General features: G+C 41.8%; 2 protein-coding genes across 13 annotated transcripts in view; one reads left to right on the top strand and one right to left on the bottom strand.

Annotated features, from left to right (window-relative positions):
- Positions 1-11,072, bottom strand: part of LOC117543041 (ankyrin repeat and SAM domain-containing protein 1A-like) — a 64,262-nt gene extending 53,190 nt beyond the window's left edge. For 5 of the 11 annotated variants that reach the window (XM_034211066.1, XM_034211062.1, XM_034211059.1 and 2 more), the window contains exon 1: positions 10,487-11,071. In XM_034211066.1, the coding sequence (XP_034066957.1) occupies positions 10,487-10,665 (179 nt within the window). In that variant the 5' untranslated portion in view covers positions 10,666-11,071. Of the gene's footprint in view, positions 1-10,486 lie in introns of all 11 variants that reach the window. The other 6 variants (XM_034211057.1, XM_034211055.1, XM_034211056.1 and 3 more) reach the window with 2 other exon arrangements.
- Positions 11,073-11,642: 570 nt separating this feature from the next.
- Positions 11,643-13,938, top strand: taf11 (TAF11 RNA polymerase II, TATA box binding protein (TBP)-associated factor). Of its 2 annotated transcripts, none has more exons than XM_034211067.1 (6): positions 11,643-11,871; positions 12,495-12,699; positions 12,787-12,914; positions 13,018-13,105; positions 13,191-13,287; positions 13,419-13,938. In XM_034211067.1, the coding sequence occupies exons 2-6, from the start codon at positions 12,529-12,531 to the stop codon at positions 13,547-13,549; spliced, it is 615 nt and encodes a 204-aa protein (XP_034066958.1). In that variant the 5' UTR covers positions 11,643-11,871; positions 12,495-12,528; the 3' UTR covers positions 13,550-13,938. The 2 variants fall into 2 exon arrangements, with proteins under 2 accessions (XP_034066958.1, XP_034066959.1); XM_034211068.1 differs by having other exon boundaries at positions 11,657-11,745.
- Positions 13,939-14,220: the final 282 nt, after the last annotated feature.

The following is a 14,220-nucleotide window of genomic DNA, read 5'->3' as shown; positions in this document are numbered from 1 at the left end:
CCAATATGTATTATATTATTAATATTCACCAAACAGAAAGCGAATGGGAGCAAAACCAGTGGGCCTCACAGAGAATCAATCATGAATGGGGGGGAACATGAAAAAAGTCTTATTCTACGATTTACATTGCATTGGATATATTATAGAACGCTGCGTCAAATCCAATGCAAAATATTGATTTAAAATTTGGATATCTTCATAAATTATGAGTGACGACTTGGATGTTTAAGTTATTTCTATGATTAAAGCCTTTGGAGGGAAGTCTAGGAGGAAAAAGAACAGCAGTGCGGGTGATTTGCAAATCCTTTCAGAGTGAAAACAAAACTCCAGGAGATCCAGGAGTTAAACAGACTCACATGAACACTATAAATGGATCCATGTGTCAAAAGGTGTGGCAGCAGGATGCTCAGCCTCCTCATGTCAGCTTTAGTGCTACTGTGTGAATGTGTTTCACACACATTCGGCTCGTTTTTGTCGCAGTAATGGCTGTTTTGCCCCCCTAAAATACATCTCCCATAATAGCTCTCAGAGCAGCCTGCAATTACACAGTCAGAGCCGTCTCATTAAATAAGTGTCTTGGAGGACTCCATAGCCTGCAGAACAATGACGCTGACGGAGCACAGACACACAGGGATGCATCTCTCTACTAGTCACAACCTAAGCCGTTTATTTCGTTCAGCAGGCCTTCTGGGTCTCATCTCAAAAAGTCCGGCAGCCGTGAAGACATGGGATATCAAAAGCAAGACGTGCTAGGAGGAAATACAAGAGTGGGAAATGTGGAGGGAGGAAATGCTGGGAATTGATATATTTCTGTCAGTGAGGGGGGAAATGTGTGAGTTGCGATTATGTCAGCTATTAAGGCATGACACAAACACACTTCCTCTCCATTCTTGCCGAGCCAGTGACTACATTTGTAGTTATAAGTACTGCCGGACTGCCTTGGTATGCAATGGACGCTGAAAACATCAAAAGGAAAAACTCAGACAGAAACAGACCTCTAGTTGCTGTCCTAGATAAAGAGTTATGTAACGGCTTACAGCAAAAAAGCCTATAAACAAATTAACATAAACATGAACAGAGCGGCCACTATGAATGAAGAATTAAAGAAATTCGGGCAGTAACGACTAGAAATGCAAGAAATCACGCCATGGGTGAGGGAACATGTCGTGTCAGAATTAGGTCATTTACTTTGTGCTTTATTGCAGTACAAATGTCAACCTATCTTGTATTATGTCTTCTACTTACTAAAGTATCTGTACAAGATAAAATTCCCTTCAGACAGATGGATCATGTGACATGTTGCAAGATTATATCTGACATTCAAGGTCAGCAATTTAAAAAGAAAATCTACAATAAAGGTTCAAATGTATGATGCTTTTCATGATTCTGATGCGTCACTGCCAGAAGTTCTAAAAATGCCACTCACAGACACAAACATAGTGTCACATCAGTCGCATGAACATATAAACACTACAGGGGTGTAATGCATCACAAACCACAGCATGATGTCACTCTGGTTTCTAATATCACAGCTCTAATCTGGGACATGGATGTTAATTAACGCAATCACAATCATCTGCATGCAGAGGGAATAAAGATGTCTGCTCATTGCAATTATTCACCGTCATGAATGAACTTGCTATAAGCACCGCTGCCTGTAGGAGCAGTTTTAAGTGCAATGTCCTCTGAGCATTTTAGCAGCATGGCACCCAAGGGCATGAGTCAGAGTGGTGCTCCACAATCCTTCATCCTCTTACTACGGCTCACAACCAACCTAACTGAGGGACAGGGCTTAGGCCCATAGCGGAGCAACGGGCAAAACAGAGCTGATTTGGTTTGGGAGGGGGCACATTCATGCTAACTGACTGAGGAATTCCGGTTTGAAAGGCTCAGCTAATCCTTAATTTCCCTGAGGGAATATCAGAGGGATGAAGCTGGAGTTTGAAAAAGATTCTGGGGGGGTGAAATTCTGTGTTGTACAAAGCCCGGCCAGTACCAACGAGGAGGACGGATAATAACATGTCCCCTCTTTTATGTATTCTCTGCATAGAGAACCGCAGTCCTAAAACCCGGAAGTAAGTTAGCATTTTTACCACGTCCGGTTCCTTCGATAAAAAGCAATGCAATTTCTCCATAGGATTTTGGAAAATAGCTCCAAATAAGGTCTGTGTTTGACACAAATTGAAGAGACAGATCACGTTTTGTTCTACGACATTAAATACATCGGCAGTGGTGATTTTTGAAGAGTTTACGTGTCTGAAAAACGATGGTTGTTAACAAGTGGCTGAATAGGACTACAGAAGTTGCATTGCGTTTTTCACAAAGGAACCGGAAGGAGTTTACATCCGGGTTTTAGGACGCGTCACTGCGGTTCTCAGTCTGCTGGTGTTAGTCACACATACAGGAGGCATTCTGAAAACAGTCATTTCCAAAATATGTGGGCTTGAACATAAATCTCTCCACTGTGTTTTACTCTGAACTCTGAAGTCCAAATGTCATGGAGCTCAGTCATTACATGCGCAAACAGAAGAATCTGTTCTGAGCTTGTTATTCCTCAAACCATGTAAATAAACTATCAACTCAATTGGCTTAATAAATAGGGATCTCTCAGTTTCATAAAATCAAGTCTGTATTGATCATTTGATTCACATCCACTAATAATGGACCGGTAAGCATGTAGAAAAGCAGAAATGCATCATATGATAATAATGATTGATAGCGGATACAAGCGGCCGAGATGGGTTTTCTCCGCAGGGTGGCTGGTGTCTCCCTTAGGGATAAGGTGAGAAGTTCGGTCATCAGGGAGGGACTCGGAGTTGAGCCGCTCCTCCTTCGCGTCGAAAGGAGCCAGTTGAGGTGGTTCGGGCACCTAGTTAGGATGCCACCTGGGCGCCTCCCTAGGGAGGTGTTCCAGGCACGTCCAGCTGGGAAGAGACCAAGGGGTAGACCTAGGACCAGGTGGAGGGATTATATCTCTTTGCTGGCCTGGGAGCGCCTTGGGATCCCCCAGTCAGAGCTGGTTGATGTCGCCAGGGAAAAGAAAGTTTGGGGCTCTCTGCTGGAACTGCTACCCCCGCGACCCGACCACGGATAAGCGGGAGAAGATGGATGGATGGATGGATGGATGATTGATAGCTTATCTTTGCTAAATATTATGACTAACCAGAGTAACACGTTTCAGAGCAAATACTTAGTGCACAATTTGTATCATGCGTCAAAAGGTTGACTGCCAACAGCAGGTATTTAAAAATGTTTCTATTTCCCAAATGTCCTACAATATTTCCGGTGGAGCAAAAAGTCATGAGATACGATTACATATTTATTTATTGGGCTTGGGGAACAGGCGAGGCAAATTGCAGTCTTAGGATGATGCCAATAAGAACCCAGGTGAGTGTGAACCGGGTGTCATATAAACAGATTTGACCCTGCAGCTATTAGCAGTGTGACCACACCGGGGATTAGTCTAGCCCAGGGCACCGAGCCCAGCAGTGACTGGCGCATGTCAGCTGTACCGTCAGGGAAATTGGGCTTAATTATGCACCGCTGGCGGGTGGTGGAACCAGATGCCCCACAGCCAACCAGAGCACCCCCTCATCAGCAGCGAGTGAACCATGCCATAGTCCCAAAGGCCTGCAGAGGGGTACTCTCAATGAGCTCAAATCAGTGAAAAGACCATGTTGGGATCTAAGAACTGTAACAATTCACACTCCTTATGAAGGGTTTTTCTGGACCTGATTAAATGGTAGCACATATTGTAATGTTCTGAAGCAGTTTGATAAGTTTAAGCAGCACAGGAAATCAAATTACGCAACAAAGTTAAAATCTATGACAGAATGATAATAAGACGTCAACAAGTATACCACTAAAATGTGCTAAATGTACCTTTCTTCTTGACGTTGAATGCCTTTACAATTTATATTTATCGATGTATGATTATATATGATTTTCTAGAACTCTCTATACAATTTTAAGTTGTTTTTTTTTGCGATCATTATAAGTTATAGCAATCCATCCTGGGTAGACTTAATGACTGTGTAAATCCATAGTCGTGAAAACATTTCACCCAAAACAACAAATGTCAACTTCAAGGAGCACAAGATTATATAAATCCTAGTAATAAAATCCTCCTCATTGGCCATTAATGTGTGTACAAACGTTTCTTGCCAATCCACCCAATAGCTGTTAAGATATTTCTGTCTGGGTCAAAGTAGCGACTGTCATTGTAATACTTAGAGCTGTGCTGCAAGCGTGGTTAAAAAACAGCAAAAAAAAGTCAGAAATCTTTGAGGAAATAATTACATTTTCTACAGTTAAAGGTGGGGTAGGTAAGTTTGAGAAACCGGCTCGAGATACACTTTTTGTTATATTCCATGGAATGCTCTTAACATCCCGATAGCAATGAATATCTGAAGTGCTTTGACAAAAAATCCATAAAAAAATGTCATCACTGGAAGCCGTAGTACTGTACAAAGCACGACCAATCATTTTAGCCGGCCCGGCTAAAATAACTGGATGGCCTACCTGCCTGTCAGCCTTCCATCTGAGCACAAACTTATCTCGTGCCCTCATTGGTCATGTGCGCGTTCGTGTGTGTTGGAGGAGGGGCTCTGTAAGGAAGGGGCAGATTTCTTCCGGTTGTGTATTTTCATATTCCAAAATTACCTACCCCACCTTTAACAATCCCATAAAATGCCATGGAGCTACTAAGACATAATAATCTTCTTTACGACTACTACTAGTTAACAAGTTATAAAGGAAAAGAACATATTTGATTAAAAACTGCGAAATGGAGGCTCATTTTCCAATTTGATTGCAGTTAAAAGCTTTAATAAAGCCTGATTGAGTCTTCATGGCTCATAACACATCATAGGGAGATTTACAAAGCGCGACTGTGTGGCAACAGAAGGTGTGAAGAAACTGAATTCCCACAGATCAGACCAGTCCAATGGGCTCTAGCTGAATCAAAAAGATTGGGCTTGAAAATCAGTGCTGGCAGGCCGAAGAGTTGGGATGAATATAGAAGAAAAGCAATCGGGGAGAATCGGATGGAACGAGAAAAGAAGGGATCAATCACAGCCTGTTTCACAACAAGTTGGCATTTCCCGCACCGACTTCACAGCAGACGCCTCAGCACAACGACACAGATTTCACTGGCGTCCTCTGAGCATTTGACTTAATGCTGATGTACATTTTCTACTGAAATCTTGCCGGATGGATGGGCAGTTTTTTTTTGTTACGCTGAGAACCGACTTCTTAAAAAAGCACACAACATCTGTCTGATCTAGTTTGCTAGGTTTAAGATTTTGGCAAAAATAACAACTAGTTTGCTTTTTAACTTTATCAGCAAAATCATTCTTAGACAAAGAAATGTTTTAGATTGTTATCAAGTGTTCATGACTGTAAGATGGTGATATGCTGCACGATTATGAAAGTTTGTGTTTCCCAGTTAGTCTGTGGTCAATCTGCTTAGTCATTCGAAGGCTATCATGTCTGGACTTTGCACTAATATCAAAGCAAGGGGATTTCGGATCATTTGTTTCCCGTTTGAACATTTTGAGGGCAGCAGAGCCATTACTCTGGCTCCTAGTACAACATGTTTGAAGTCTGAAGGTGGAGTGGAGGTTGGCGTGGGCCCAGCAGGTGGGCAAGAAGACTGCTGAGAGCAGCGCAGAGGGGGAGAAAGGACGACGCCAGCCAGCAGGCCTGACGGATGACAGTGTCTGGGTAGGTGGCTGCTAACAACCAGCTAACGCACATAGGGCAGCACAGGGCGAGAGGGGGGGGGGGGGGGGGGGGGGGGCCTGACGTCTCTGCTCACCGTGGTACCCTCGTCCTACAAATGGGTTCAAACAACAAAACCCAAAGATGCATCACAACCACAGCAGCCCTATCTTTTCCATTTGTCCATTTGTTATTATAGAGGTTTCAGCGAGTGGGGTGAACCAGAGTTTACATAAACAAGAACACATACTGTTGGTGTGACTTTGCGTTGCTGTGCTGGTCATACATAAGCAAAGCTCTGTTTATTTTCACACAGGAAGCACAGATAGATGGAGACTATAGATAAATAGAGAACCAAGAGATACAAATGTGTAGTAATTGCTACGCCCAATAATTGGTAAAATCATTCTTGTTTGACATGATTACTAAAAACTCCTCAGAAACAAAACTCATTAACAAAGCCTTTTTTATCCTACAATCATTAGCTTCAATTAAAGACGGCTACATGCTATTAAGGGCACTTTATGTGTCCATTATTGCCAATTCTCCCCCACACCCACATAGACATATGTGGAATTCATCACAGCTACTAATGTGTCCTTCCGCCTGATTCCTAACACAAACATGGGCCGTAAACATAACGCGCAAAGCATCCCAAACTCAGATGCTCCAGGAATGCTAACATGCTGGTGTTAGATTTCCCAGCTATCACTGCTCCCTCCTGGGTTGAACCAGCTATGGTTTCTTTGAGTTCAGAGGTCACAGTTGATGAAATGTCACTGCCAGTCGTGCTGTTTGCCCAGCCCTAAGCTAACTAGGAATGATCTGAGGCTCTCTACTGTAAACGGGATAGAAAGTGTCTTGTTAGCGCTGTCTGCCTGCACGAGCAGCAGGCAGTGACAGTTTGCATGGCTCTGATAGCTACTATAAAACCCAGCTACAGACTGAGCCGGGTGTCATATTCCCGCTGTGTGCCTGTCATCTGCAAACACTCCATCCGAGGTCCTGCAGTGCACCTTCACACTCACTGAATTCTACATGCACAATAACAGAAGCTCCAGAGAAATGTTGTTTTCAAAAATAAAATAGGGACAGGATGTGCTTGTTTTTGTGCAGCGGATATTTCCTTCGGCTGACACCAGTCACACAACATGGGTCTGCCTGGGATGAGCCAGAAATTGTGGATGTAATGGGATAGAATGATCTGGAATCCTGCCTAAGCCTCTTAAAATACTGACCAAGTCATCACACTGATAGAAATGCTTTCCTCGCTAGCATTAAGAGAAAGGAATCACATGTTGGGGAGAAAATACATTCCAAGAGGATGTGAATATCTAAAGCGGATTTTTATCACCAAATATTGCAAAAGCCCCACACAGCAGACTCGACGAGTAAGACACTCGACCGCAATAGGTGGTCCAGGTCAATCCAAATGACAGCTCGATTTTCTTTGTAAAACTAAATAAGTACAGAAAGCCCCAGAATGGTCTTTGGGACTGATATGAATATGAAAAGACACCATTCCACGCTTTGTCAGTGGAACAAAGGACGTGGCTGTGGAGCTGGGAGACGAGTCCTCATCTGGCTAAGCTCTCAGAGCGTCTGTCCAGAACTCCATGCATTCCTCGGTTAATTTCCCCTCAGTGGGCCGGCACTTTCTCTGCCAGGGACCCGTCTTACCTCCGGTCTGACCGAAGCAGCTGTCCGTGTTTGGACAACCTTATCCAGGAAGTGCTAGAGAAGAACTTTTCCTGTAGACCACTGGGATCAAAACGGGTCATGGGGCCAAGCAAAAACTATGTTGGGGAGTAGCGCTGCATGATTATGAATAGATAACTAATTGCACTTTTTTGACATATATTGCATTGTGATTGGATTTGCAATATTAGAGGGAATGATCATTTTTAAAAGACATTATCATTGAAAAATAGATTGAAAATATCATGTTTATTTTTTTTAAAGACAAACAAGGATTTTGTATTAAGTCTGAAGCTCCAAAAATACTTCATTCAGAATGATATTTTCATGTTTGGAATTTGGTCCAACACTGTGATTCTGATCAAATTGCGATACATTGTGCAGCCTGAATGGAGATGAAAACACAGCAAACGCATGACCTGAAATAGGGCCTAATACAGATACCAGTATGGCCCAGATAATTCCAACAAAAACGTTCAACTCATCAACTTTACTTCTGCCTCAACGACACAGTGCCACTATAAAGGTTACACGGTGACCTTTCCACTCCAGGGAGCCCCGCCCAGATCATTTTGGTGATAATGGAGTCCCACGGAACAAATGTTTGGGGCGGCGGTGGTGTTAAACATGCCGGGGTCAGTGTCTATCCCATGGCAACCGCTGGGATGCAGCCTCTTGGGAAAGTAGACATTCCTCAGAGCAGAGCTGTACGACTGCCTGGTTACAAAAACAACACAGGTCTTGACATGCACCCCATTCCAGAGCAGGAACGCAAAAAAATCTAGGGGAAACATACACAACACACCTTCAAATGAATTGTGATGAAATTGATACGGCTCAATTATTCATCGTCATGGCATATTGTTCGAGCTACACAATAAACACGGGTAGTTTAATTAACTAGGCTATATTCTGCAAATAGAGTCTAATATGTTACTATGCCTGCACAAGAAACAACATGTCTTAAATGACTATTTAGGCTACAGATTACAAATATGTTTTATTGCAAAAATGGTTGCTAAAGTGATTGTAATAAAGTGGAGTGCCTATCCCTTTATACCCGATGTGTTACACCTAAGACAGATCCTACAGATCAAATCTCCTCTGACAGGATTTACAGGCCCTCTTTCCAACAATGGATGATGAATATGTAACAAAGCGATTCTGGTAAAGGAGAAACAGACACACCCACTAACCGAAAGCCTGTCCCACTGTAGTATTTCAGTGTGATGTCCTGCAACGTATTGACATTTTTATCATGCAGACTAAATCAAATGTCATACGCAATAGCAACAATCCCTCAGGGTGTCCTGTGGTCACTAAATCTTACAACTAGATATATTCTAACAGTATGTCTTAAACGCTCAGGTGTCTGCAGGCAACAGGCTTTTTAAATCTACACACCAGTAGTTCATTTCCTGCAAAGTCGAGCCAATCATTTCTCGGGGCTATCATTGCCAAACATTGATTGCTCAAGTCAGAATAGATGACACACTGGGCTCTTCAGTCCGCCCACAGATCTGTGAGGGAGAAACAGAGCCAGCCTTGACTGCACGACATCCCTGAATTGGATTTCCGATTAGAAGGGTTTAATGTAATTACCTTGAGTACATTGTGCAGTCTGCACTAAGTAACACAGCGATGCATCACCTCAAGCTTTGCCATTACACTTGTCTCGTGAAAGAAGGTGCCTGGCACCGGGCTCCCAGAGGAGCAATATTATAGTATGATTGACAGATGTATACCTGCATGTGCTCAGCATTTAAATAAGGGTTCAGAGAAGCCGGGTTTGACATGCAGCACTAAGCCTGGCCATAAGTCAATGTCGAGCTATATTTCATTTGTATCTATAGGCAGATATATATTAGCCGCTTGCTTTATGAAGTAAGGTTTTTGCACACAACCGTTTCAACTATGGATGCATTATGGAACTATGCAGAAAATATGTTTCAGCCCAGGGAAAAACCAACCATGCTGTTATATATATATAATATATAATTCTGCAGAATAAAATGAAACTCAGACCTTATCAGATCCTTTTCATTCCATCCTATTATTTAATATCACCCAGCAGCTCTCATCTGCACACATTTAAAAAGGATGGTGCATTTAAAAGGCCAGAACAAGCTTCCTCCCAATAACACTGCGAGGCATTTTATGCAATATTTCATTGTAAAAACAAACCGGGACTCATATCCATTACCAAAACCTCACAAATGTCTTCCATTTTGTTGAAAGTTGTCCTGTTTTCTAGAAGGCACCACCAAACAGGTAAAGCATTTGCATTGAAGCACATACTGACAGACTGTGCACAGGTGACAGGCACTGTATATTGGCAATAGTTTGTATCCTAATCTCCTATATCAGAAATCCCTTTATTAAATAAAGGAGTGAGCAGGACAACAACCATAGTGAAAATCACAAGCCCTTACAGAGCAGCTAAATATCCCTGACTTTGCATGCCTGGTAGGTCTTACCTATAGTGAAAAACCACATCAAAGGTCTACCTCACTAGGGCTTCCCCCCTGTGACCACTGATGGCTAAAAATGAAATCTACCAAGGTCAAAACTATACAGCTGTAGAAAGGAAATTGTTTTCAGTCTAGAACAATGCAAATATGAAAACAATGCTGCTTAAGATAATGAAAATGTGGTTGTGACAAGTCTCTCTACTCCATTTTCACCAGTGCTCAGGTCTAGACTGTATGTAAGCAATTAATAATGCATGTGTGTTAGTTTTTAAGTAGACCAGGGGGCTGTTTTGTTGCAGATGTCTGTATTTTAGTTGCGTCATTACCTACGAGGTATTTTTTGCACAATACTGTATAGTACAGCTGGCTGGGAGCTAACAAAGAAGCATGTCGCTGCTCCTGCGCTGGATTGGTTTAGGTTGTGTTTGTTTGGCAATTCAAAACCAGCATTACGCTGCGTAAATACCCAAGAATAAATCACATACTTCAATATAGGCTATAATAGTAACTGATCAGGCATTATTTGACAGGGTCGACACTACTGGCTGTCTCCCATTCGGTTATATCCGACTGTGTTTCCCGGTTCCAGAGCCTACCTGAGCAGACTGGAGAGGGTATGAGAGGAGGCTCCGTGTCCGCTGCTGGTGCCGCTTCCCCCGGTCCCAGACGAACCGCTGCTAGTGCCAGCGGACTGTCGTTTCCCGGATAAAAGCTTCTCCACGGCGGCCAGGTTTCCCGTGCGCGCCGCTTCCAGAAGTTCCTGCTCCTTCCCCATCGCGGATCCCAGAATAAATCAGAGGAGGCGCGGGGAAGAGAAGAGAAAGGGGGGCTTGGTTGCCGGAGTAAAATTCTTCTGCGATCCCAGTCTTCTCCCGATCTCAAGTTATTCCTCAGTGCTACTCGTGTGGCGAGGAAACAAAAGCTCCCTCCGCCGCTGGATCCGTCCGTCCCGATCCACGGTGCCGCTGCTGCTCAAGGGGGGAAAGTTTCGTTCAGCAGCACAGTACCACCATCAAGCAAACTTCCTTTGACCAGTCCCCTGAGCCTCGTCCGTCACTTCCTTGAAACTGCCCTTTCTTTCTGCATCTCCAATCCGAAATGCTTCACACACACACACACACACACACACACGTACACATTCACACACACAGGCATGCGACTCCTAGCACCCCCCGCCCTAGCTAATTGATAGTGAAGGTGGATGGGCTAAAGCAAGATGGCGCCCCTAGTGCTCATGGTGCTCATACACAAGGATAATATCCATCCAGTGTTTGAGATATCTGTTCTACTGTCGCATCTAGAGTGTAGAGCACATTTCCAAACCAATCCTTTTCATTATTTACAAATAGTCACTCTCATGTAGCCTATTGTAAATTGTCTAGATCAATTATAAATTGTATTCCTCTTAAATGATATAGTATCCGAGATGTAACTACTGTGAACCTGATGAGAATCTCAACAATAGGTAGAAGTTTTGCTTGAAATAAAACCCGTGTAAAATTCCCTCATGGTGGGAACCATAGTATGTTTAAGGTGTAAACAGGGACATAACAGGTGACAGCAAACACACATACAACATTGTTGTATAAGATTTAACTGGCTGTTGTAAAATTGTTTGTTAAATCATTTAACTCAATAAAAAATCTTAACAGCTACGGCAATAAAATACATAACAAACATCGCATGTTTGACATTTTTTAGTGTTTTTATGTACCGCTGCCGGTGTCTTTAAAGTTCATTCAAAACCGGAAACGGAAACCCGGTGCAATGCTATCAACACAACTATATTTGCTACAGCCGAGAAAACTAGCATCCTGATGCCATCATTGCTCTAAGACTAAGGATTTGCTTAAATGTAATTAATTGTGACTACAGTAATGAATTTGCTGTGTGTTAGCTGCTAAGCTAACGTTAGCTTAACTTTGCTCCACCGTTAGCTTGGCTGTTTGTGCTGTTTTGTTGACGCCTAGCTGCACAGAGGGTAGGTGCATGTTGTATTCGTGTTTTCATCCTTATTTTACACACATGTATTAGTTAAACCATACCTGTATACTCTTTTTTTAGGCTTCTCAGTTGAGTTATCGTGAAAACTGTGTTTAATCAAGCGGCAGCACTTGCTCAATACTTCAGATGAGTCGCTATAGAAACCAAAACGATTGCTATCTAGCTTTAGCCAAACTGGCAACCAACTAATAAACAGAGGTACAAAGAGTATATAAGTACTATTAAGACTGTGTGAATGCTCCTCTATAAGTAAAATAACTGCCTTTTTAAATCACAATTTTAAACTAGTATACAGTATAATCAGCTAAATGACATACATTACTTAAGTGACAGTGCAGTGAAATGGTCCCTGTCATTGCTTTACAATTTACACTGTATATGATGTTTTTAGATGAATGATACTAGTACATTAATGTGAAATGTTTAATTATACTGCTGTAGATGTTCAAGGTTTTGCTCATTTTAACTAGTTAATATACCGTTGAGTAGTTACATATACAGTATGCATCACATTATATAAGAACATTGTATGTTTGTATAGTCGCTGTAAACAATACATACTTATATTCCACCAAATAAACTCCCTTATTTACTTTACAGAATCTGAAGTTGTCAACCAGTGTAAGGTGTGATCATGGCCGACCCTGCGCGGATCAAACCTGAGGCTTTATCTGAGAGAATAACTTCTTGTAAGGAGGAGCATGATAAATCAGATGAAACTGAGGATGGACCTTCCACATCGAAAACTGCAGATGAAAACAAAGACTCATCTTCGCAAGATCAGTCCAACCAGGATGTTAAATCCGTAAGTGATACAAGTCAATGTTCACTTTCACAAAGTAGCGTGTCATTTTTTTAAGTGGCTCTAACCATACTGTCTTTCACTGTGTAGGAAATGGCAGCTGGGGAAGATGAGGAAGAAGGAACCTCTGGCGAATCTTCCTCCAAAAGACTGAAGGTGGAACCAGAGAAGAAAAAAAAGTGCCAAAAGGTTGATGAGGATGAAATACAAAAGATGCAGTAAGGCTGGGATTTCTAACGAATCATTCTGATAAAAATAAATAACACATTGTCACATACCAGTTCACCCCAACACATTCCCCCTGTTCTTCTTGTCTTACAGAGTTTTAGTGTCATCCTTTTCTGAAGAGCAGCTGAATCGCTATGAGATGTACAGACGCTCTGCCTTCCCTAAGGCGGCTATTAAGAGGGTATTTATAAACACTGACCTTTTTTTTTTTTTAAATCCCTGAATTTAGTTCATAAATGGCTTAATGTTTTATTTTAATTTTCTAGCTGATCCAGTCCATAACAGGATCATCAGTGTCCCAGAATGTGGTGATTGCCATGTCTGGTATTTCCAAGGTTTTTGCTGGAGAAATTGTTGAAGAAGGTCAGTGATGGACTTCAAAAAGTACATAGCAAATTGGCTGAAAGACGTCAATAAATGTCTCTTATTTGTATTTCTTTGCAGTTTAAATTGGACTATTATGTAGTTAAACAGTTTATCTTTTGTCCTCACAGCATTGGACGTTTGTGAGAAGTGGGGAGAAACACCACCGCTTCAGCCCAAACACATGAGAGAAGCCGTGAGGAGGCTAAAGACTCGAGATCAGATTCCCAACACCAAGTTCAAAAAAATTACCTTCAACTGAAGCGTCTTTGCTTTCAATATATGCGTGCGAGTTAAAGAAGTTGTGCCATAGCTTCTGAAAGACTTGTCATAAAGCTGTAGGCATACTGCAGCCAAATAGACACTGAGCATTTCTAGCTATCCAGAGTTAAAACCAGTGACAGACAATAGTGTTAAAGAATGGTCAATACAAATTACTTGTCTATCCACCTCTGCTTGACACATCACACAAAACAGTGCAACGAGTGTGACATTATATTCATGTTTATGGTTGTTAATACAGTGTGTTTTATACAGTTTGGGGTTTTTTGCCTCGTTATTTTAATAACTAGGGATCTTTGGAGAAAGTTGTGTTGCCAACAGTGAATTTCCTTAGTTTCACAAATAAATGTTTAGTTGGAACTTCAAAAATGTGTATTTTTCTTTGTATATCTATAGAAGGACACATTTGGTATTTATTTAGCTTTTTTTAATTGACATTTGAAAATAAAGGTTTTGTTAGTAGTTGACTGCCATCATTCAGTGAATCTCAGAATGTATTTTGTTGGTCTCACAATACTGAAAAAACAATGCTTCCAGTTTTATTTGGAAATATCTAAACTTATTTTCAAGTTAGTCGAAACTATAGAGATAGTGAGATTTTGAACGTACAAGTTGGTACATATTTTATGACGACGCAAAAGTGAAAACAGA

Source organism: Gymnodraco acuticeps, unplaced genomic scaffold (genome assembly GCF_902827175.1).
Source record: "Gymnodraco acuticeps unplaced genomic scaffold, fGymAcu1.1, whole genome shotgun sequence".
In the NCBI taxonomy this organism is placed as follows: domain Eukaryota; kingdom Metazoa; phylum Chordata; class Actinopteri; order Perciformes; family Bathydraconidae; genus Gymnodraco; species Gymnodraco acuticeps.
This window is presented reverse-complemented; position numbering and strand designations above follow the sequence as displayed.

Coding starts and splice junctions, on each gene's coding strand:
- taf11 (XM_034211067.1), top strand. CDS start 12,529: ATGGCCGACCCTGCGCGGATCAAACCTGAGGCTTTATCTGAGAGAATA. Junction 12,700..12,786: donor CCAACCAGGATGTTAAATCC/GTAAGTGATACA, acceptor TTCACTGTGTAG/GAAATGGCAGCTGGGGAAGA. Junction 12,915..13,017: donor GATGAAATACAAAAGATGCA/GTAAGGCTGGGA, acceptor CTTGTCTTACAG/AGTTTTAGTGTCATCCTTTT.